Source organism: Mauremys reevesii, linkage group 8, assembly GCF_016161935.1.
Source record: "Mauremys reevesii isolate NIE-2019 linkage group 8, ASM1616193v1, whole genome shotgun sequence".
Lineage (NCBI taxonomy): Eukaryota > Metazoa > Chordata > Testudines > Geoemydidae > Mauremys > Mauremys reevesii.
In genome coordinates, this window is record NC_052630.1 from 61793803 (window position 1) to 61801611 (window position 7809).

At 38.3% G+C, this 7809-nt stretch overlaps 1 protein-coding gene across 1 annotated transcript in view; it reads left to right on the top strand.

Annotated features, from left to right (window-relative positions):
* The window catches only part of CDC73 (cell division cycle 73), a 194468-nt gene extending 187162 nt beyond the window's left edge, over positions 1 to 7306 (top strand). The window contains exon 17 of the mRNA XM_039484449.1: positions 2713 to 7306. Coding sequence (XP_039340383.1) covers positions 2713 to 2749 — 37 coding nt within the window. The 3' untranslated portion in view covers positions 2750 to 7306. The remainder of the gene's footprint in view (positions 1 to 2712) is intronic.
* The last annotated feature ends 503 nt before the right edge of the window (positions 7307 to 7809 follow it).

Genomic DNA, 7809 nt, shown 5'->3' on the forward strand with positions numbered 1-7809 from the left:
ATCTCACCAGCGGCTGCCCCACTCTAGCTTATACTGGATTACCTCCTTCATCTCAAAGCCCAAGGCCTAGCACCCTCGTCTGTCAAAGTGCATCTGGCAGCCATATCGGCCTTCCACCTGCCAGTCCAGGGCCACACAGTATTTTCTCACGCCATGATCAGTCGATTCCTTAAGGGCTTGGATTGCCTCTTTCCTTACGTTAGGCCCCCGGTCCCACAGTGGGATCTGAACTTGGTTCTGGCCAGACTGACAGGGCCTCCATTTGAGCTGCTTGCCACATGCTCCTGGTTCATGGAAAGTAGCCTTTCTTGTGGCAATCATGTCTGCTAGCCCTGACCTCTGAACTCCTGTAGCTGGTATTTCATAAAGCTAAGGTCCAGCTCTGCCCACACCCTTCTTTCCTTCCCAAGGTGGTCTCCGCCTGTCATATGAGCTCTATCCCAAGCCCCATGCGTCTAGTGAGGAGCACCGTCTCCACGTACCAGATGTGAGACAGTCCCTGGCATTTTACCTGGAACGAACAAAAAACCGTTCAAGAAGTCTTCACAGCTGTTCATCGCCACGGCCAAATGCATGAAGGATCGTCCAATCTCCACTCAGCGGCTCTCCAGCTGGATCACTTCATGTATCCGCACTTGTTACTACCTGGCGGGAGTTCCCCCACCACCGATTGTGAGAGTGCACTCGACAAGGGTGCAAGCCTCATGGGCCGCCTTTCTAGCTCACATCCCTATTCAGGACATTTGTAGGACTGCTACATAGTCATTGGTCCACATGTTCACCTCGCATTATGCAATCTTCTCCCAGACCAGGGAGGATGCCGGGTTCGTCAGGGCAGTTCTCCATCCCGAATGTCTGTGAACTCCTACTCACCTCCAACAGGTATAGCTTGGAATCACCTATTGTGGAATGCACATGAGCAATCACTTGAAGAAGAAGAAAAGACAGTTCTTCGAGTGATTGCTCATGTGTATTCCATGCGCGCTCCCTCCACCTTCAGTTCCTTCTTGCCGCCGGTGAAGGTGCTTCGGAACAGCTCTACTCCAGCTTTGCTGTAGCTCGTCCCCCAAACCGCTTGTTCGTTCACTGTATGGTACCAACAGTTATAGCCTGGAATCACCTACTGTAGAATACACATAAGCAATCACTCGAAGAAGAAAAGTCAGTTTCCTTTTCTGTAACTGGTGTGCTTTGAGATGTGTTGTTCATGTCCATTCCACATCCCACCCTCCTTCCCCACTGTTGGAGTTGTCTGGCAAGAAGGAACTGAGAGTGGGAGGACCGCGCAGCACCCCCTATACTGCACCATGGTGGCGCCACTCCAGGGGTCACTGGGGCGCTCCCCTATAGGTACTGCTAGGGGAAAAACTCCGGCACCGGTGCACGTGGTGAGCATGCACACCTACTGTGGAATAGACATGAGCAACACATCTCAAAGAACACCAGTTATGGAAAAAGTAACTGTCTGTTATTGATGGTGTGCTGTCAAACTGGTGGGTTGTATCTCATGGGGTCCCACGGGGGTCTGCCCTGGGTCTAGTACTATTCAGTATTTTCACTAATGACTTAATGATGGAAAGGAGTACGCCTACATAATTTGTGATTGATGTCAAGGAGGGAGGGATTGCTAGCACTTCAGAGGACAGGATTAGAGTTCAGAGCTACCGTGGCAAATTGAAGAATTGGTCTTTGAAATCGACAGTAAAGACTAGTGCAAAGTACTGTTCTTAGGGAGAAAAAAAATCAAATGCACAATTACAAAATGGGGAATGAGTGGCTAGGCAGTAATATTGATTAAAAGAATTTGGATCACAAATAGACTATAAATCAATGTGATGCAATTGCAAAAAAGACTATCATTCTGCGTTAACAGGGGTGTTGTAAGGAAGACATGGAAGTGCCACTCTACTTGGCACTAGTGAGGCCCCCAGCTGGAGCACTGTATCAAGTTTTAGGCACCACACTGTACAAAAGATGTAGAGACACTGGAGAGAGCCCAGAGGAGAGCAACAAAAATGATGAAAGTCTTAGAAAATCTGACTTATGAGGAAATATTAAACAAACAAAAACTGGGCATATTTAGTCTTCAAGGAAAAAAAAAAAAAGATGTGGTGTGGGTGGGGACCTGACAAGTTTTCAAATACATTAAGGGCTGTTATAAAGAGGATGGTGATCAATTGTTCTGTATGGCCACTGAAGGTAGGACAAGTAATTGGCTTAATCTGCAGCAAGGGAGATTTAGGTTAGATATTAGGAAAAACTCTAACTATAAGGATAATAAAGCTCTGGAATAGGCTTGCAAGGGAAGCTGTGTAATCTGTCATTGGAAGTTAAGAACAGTTTAGACAAACACTTATCAGCGGGATGGTCTAGGTTTACTTGATCCTGCCTCAGAGGAGGGAACTGGACTAGATGACCTCTCCAGGTCCCTTCCAGCCCTCCATTTCTGTGGTCTATAAACCAAGTCAGTGTTCTCTGAGAGGAAACATTTGACTGTCCTCTTTTCAGGCATATGGAACACAGCATTGTACACAACTTTCATGACTCATGAAGAATCTTGTTTTGGATCTTTTAACATTTATTAATGTTCTAAGAATTAGGTTTTAAAATAATTTTACTTTTCTCCCTACTGTGCAGCATTGTTCCTTGAATAAACACTTTCTATAACTACCAGAAAGTGCTGTTAATGCTGTTTTTTTGTTAACATTGCAGGTACATGGTAAAGCACAAATCCCATTTGAGATTCTGAATCCTCTGGCTGCCATTCATTTCGTGGAGTGTGATTGAGAAATATGAAAGATGCTCCAGTCTGGAGACTAAGGCTCTCACTGTATGCATTTGTCAGGAACTTTACAAATGAAGAAAGGGTCACAGTTTAATCTTTTATAAGATCTTGTTTGGATGCTTCGTGTTATGGCAGGTTGATTCCTGCTGTTATTACAAGCAAAAGTGTTTTGCTTAAAACTATTTTTTTAATAATGTTAGCCTTCTAGCCTGCAAATCAAATTGTATATTTTGATAGCAGCAGTTTCTTCCCCATTTTGTTAAGTTAGGAAAATTTTTAAACAGAATGTTTTTGTTCCTCATTAGAAAATAGGTTGATCTTCACTGAAAGTTACAGTGTGTGCGTGTGTGTGTATATATATATATATAGATGTTATAAGGCTTTCAAAATGACTTTGCTTCTGAGTTTAGCTCTGGTTTCCTTTGCTTTATTGTTTCACTTACTGAAAATATTTTGTTGTGAATGGTATTATGTTTTAGTCTATAGGACTTGCAAAACTAAGCAAAGTGACAATTGTTTTGGATAAATCAAAATGTCAACCTGTATATGTACTGTATATTCTGTTTTGTTGAAAAAGGGATGATGAAAAATCAAGAACCACTTCTTTGGGCTTATAATATTCCAGTTTAACAAATCTTTAAACTTTATTACAAATACATTCAAGTAATGTTAACACAGAATGTCCATCCTCCACACAGATCCTTTAATTTAAAATTTAAAGTGTGTATGTGTACACTACTACTTGTCAAATACTTTATATATGAGAGTCCAAACATAGTATAGACTAAACAATGAATAGAACGGGGGAGAGTTCGCTTTTTTTAAGTCACCACACAAAATTAATACTTTTAATGCCAGTACATTAGATAACCTCTAATATTTTTCCCTTATGACAAAAGTAGCCCAAACCTTGTCTCCAGGAGTTGCCATTTTCTGATCTGAGCAGCTAATGCAGCCTTCCAGCAGTACTGCACTTGTACTCAAAATAAACCTACTCCAGTTACCAAAGAACACATTTGCTTGATCTAGATTAAGAGCATCACTAAGGCAAGAAAACACTGGTATTTGTATGCGTTTATGGTAACTACTTACTTTATGACATAATTTAATATAGTATACCAGTTGATATAATAGAATGATTAAATACTATAACATACTTTTCTGGGGTAGAAAAAAATATGCTTATATTTCTGCTCTTAAATTCTGAACCATGTTTCTTATGCTTTGCATTTGAGGTTTGACAAAAGTAAAATATTCTACATATTCATTTTCTTTTGCTTTTATTTCACATTTTATCTTCATTTTTTAATATAACTGGAAGCATAGCTCCTACTGAAGTTTTAGAACCATACTGGCATACCAGGGCTCCGAGGTCCCAGTGGCTTTGGTGATACCTAACATTTTCATCTCAACTGTACTAAGACTACAATTTTTAAATTTAAAACTAGGAAAAATAAAAACCTCCCAATTCAAATTTTTTCATAGCAATTAAAATCCACATCAGAAACACTAAGAGTGGAGTTTTGAATGGATATCACAAAATCACTGGGAAGAGCAAAAAATTCAAGACTGTAAAATAATTAAATAAAATCCTTTTTAGAAAGTTCCTTTAACTGGTTTAAGAGGTTTGGTCAGATCCAGGTCACTGACTCTCCCACTAATTCTGTTTCACAGAATTAACCAGAATTTTCCTTTCTTTGTATCTCTTAACCTTGGGATAAAACTAGGGAACAATTGTCATTGGCACAGCACTTTTACTGTGAAGAAATGATCAATACAATTTGGGGTTTCATATGCTCAAGTTCTGGGGCATCTAATATTTCTGTTTCTGCTGCTCAGAAATGGGCAATTTTGTAGAGTTAGTCAGTACTATGTATGTGGGCAACGTACTTAGTTTTTAAAAGACTACTATAATGGGCAGCTGCAACTTTTCCCATGAGGTTTTGGTATACACATGTACTGCTCACATGCATTATAATTTACAGATTATACTGTGTTGTTTTTTTAAATATGCAAAGTCCAGTTGACATTGTCTCTTCTCCATCCTCTGTTGTGTTATGTGTTAAAAGCACATGGTGCTACAGCTCATCAGTCAGTCTAAGATCCTGCAATGCTTAGGCTCAATGTGGCACACTGGACGACAGCCTGATTCTGATTTCGCTTACATTGGTGTACATCCATTGGAGGCAGTGGAGTGATGCAGGTGTGAAACTGGCAGCAGAGCAGAATGTGTGAAATCTGTTGGTCGAACTGTACCATTTTTTGTGGATTCAAAGCCAGACTTTTAATCTTTTGGAATTTTCTATTTGCAATATAATATGTGATTACGATCTAAAACTTATTTATGAAGGAGATGGCACTTTTAGGTCTCTTCATTCGTGGAGGTAGTGAGGTATCTATCCAAGTCATTGTGCAATTAGTTCCCATTGACTTCAGTGGGAGTTGGATAAGGTCCTCACAGAATAGCTCTCCTGCAGTCTTTCTATATATACATTTATACACGCATTATGAAACTACTTGGACTTAAAGTTTAGCCATTCAGCATCATTTTACAACAGATCAGGTGTTTGAGATCACTTTTTATGCTTAATTTATCTACAAATTAATGAATTGTAAGGAAAACTGGTACCAGGAACTGGAGAAGCTGTACTATCTGCCATTTGTTTAATTAAGTGAGCTGCATTCCTATTGGTGAGCAGTTTTAAGAGCTTGCAGTGCTGAGACGTGTATAATTTGTGTAAATTGTATTGAAAATTAAAATGTATAAGTGAGAAAGTGAGCTATTTTACTGACTGTCATTTTACATAAAAGTTAAATGACACAAGTAGTACCTAGGGTTCAAATATCAAATTGACTGTTTCCTCTCTATTCTAGTACTGTTTTAATAATCAAAACTGCTTAGAAATATCTAAACAATAACAGCTCTACTATCATTGTTTAAAAAGTACTAAGACAAGATGGAAACTGGCTTACAGTGTGATATTCAGGGTTCCATACTGCCAGGGTTTAAAAAAATTACAGCAATATTATAGTTGCCAATAGGGACCTTTTGAAATACCGATTTATATTAAAAATATTATTGCTTATAATTTATACAAAGCAAGAGCTGTCTGTACACTACTTGAGCTTTCTGAACGCTGCACTGAACAAAGTGGCAGAAGCAGATTTCTTAAGTAAATGCAGAGGTAATTTCTTTTTAAATAGACTTGTATACCTGAAGAAATAACGGATCAGCACCTTCAACTGAATAGGCTTAACTACTATATAGTTACTGGCAGAGAATTTTTTTCTATCAAGATAATTCTACAAGGATATGCTAAAAGCCAGTGCTTGAGCTACATGATTTATAGAACTATTCTACAATACTGTAAACTTCTTATTTTTTAATACAGATAAGGAGTAATATGTGGGAAGTGTACTATGTATTAAGTTCATAAAGGAGCTGAACCTATGATCAAGGATAATGTGATATTTGATGTCAGATAAATGTTTATCTGAACAGCACATTTGTTTTTGGCTTTCATTCTGTGTTCAATCAGTGTATAAAATATTAGTTCTCTTCAATGACTTTCAAAAATAAGTTTTATTATTCTAACTTTTCATTCTCATACCCAATGAAATATGCACTTCGTTGCTAATACTTGCTAACACTATACAAAAATAAGCTGGTCAAAATTAATGGATTAGATGGTGGGTTTAAAATTTAATGTTGTGAGGTTGTGCTCATTTTAATTCAAAAGCCATAACTAATGCCAAGTACTTTATTAAACCAATGTGTTCATGAAAAATTAAAACTCTCTGACTGAAGAAATTGCTGGCCTGACAGGTTAAAGTTCACCTGCAATGCTAAAAGAAATCTGTGGAAAAATATGCCATATAGATTGGATTCTGTGAATATCAAATTGTAGCTCTCTAAATTATGTAGCACCTGTTTTTTAAGGTGCTATGGTCCTGTTAGTTTCATTTGTCTGGATGGATACATGCTTCATTACAAATTGTAAGTACACATTTATCTTTTTGGTTTGCTGTGCAGTCTTTTTCTTTACCCGAAGACTTTTAACATTGTATGTAAATCCTGAAGTAATAAGGAGTGGAAGGAAATCATTTAAAATGTGAAGAGGTTGGAATGAAGCTCCTTCCTTTTGGCAGTATAAGCATGGTGTGGTGAGTCCAATCCTCTGCTTCGTGCCAATGAGTATAGAGAATACTGCAATGTAACTTGTATGGGAGGGCTGCTGTTGACTTCTATGACTTTCATTTTTCTCTCTGCTGGTGAGAAATATTGCTGTAAACTCATTTATTGAAGCAGAACACATTTTGGTAAGAAGCAGATGCTGACAGGCAGTGTTTCTAAGTTGACTTCACTGCATTCATTTTTCTTTAAACAGAAGTTGTCTTAAGATTTGTAAATGAGTGCAGATCCAAAGAATATTCTTAAATGTTTGAAATTTAAATCCATAAGCTAGTTTACTTGTAAAGCTGGAAAAGTTCTGAGGTAATATATAAAATCTATATAAACAAGTATTACTGTTCATGGATTTTATTTGCACCTATAAATTTCTTTCCATCTACTCTTCACTTATCCCAAAGTCAGAAAACCTGATTACCATGCTTGTGTATATTCCTGAAATTGTCAAATGTAAATCTTCCTGAAACCGTAATTGCCTGAAGTTATGAGTGCAGATTTGTCTAAAATAACAAGCAAGGAAGGAAGCAAAAAATGAAGCTTAACTTTAAATCTAGTTTGCCTAGCCTGTCTAATGAAAGTGCTTGAGTGGCCCTGTGTGAACTAGAGTTTTTCAGTTCCAGCTGCTGCCTTCTCAGATTGTATATCAGGGTGGGTTGAAATCCTGGCCATGCAGAAGTCAATGGCAAAACTCCCACTGATTTCACTCCGGCCTAGATTTACCCAGTGTCCTAAAGACTGAGAGTTTTAAAATGAGAGAGTCTGTAGAATCTTCCAGGAATGAAGGAGTGGCAAGTAGGGATGGAGGAGACGTTTTATAAAAGTGTAAGGGTTGAAT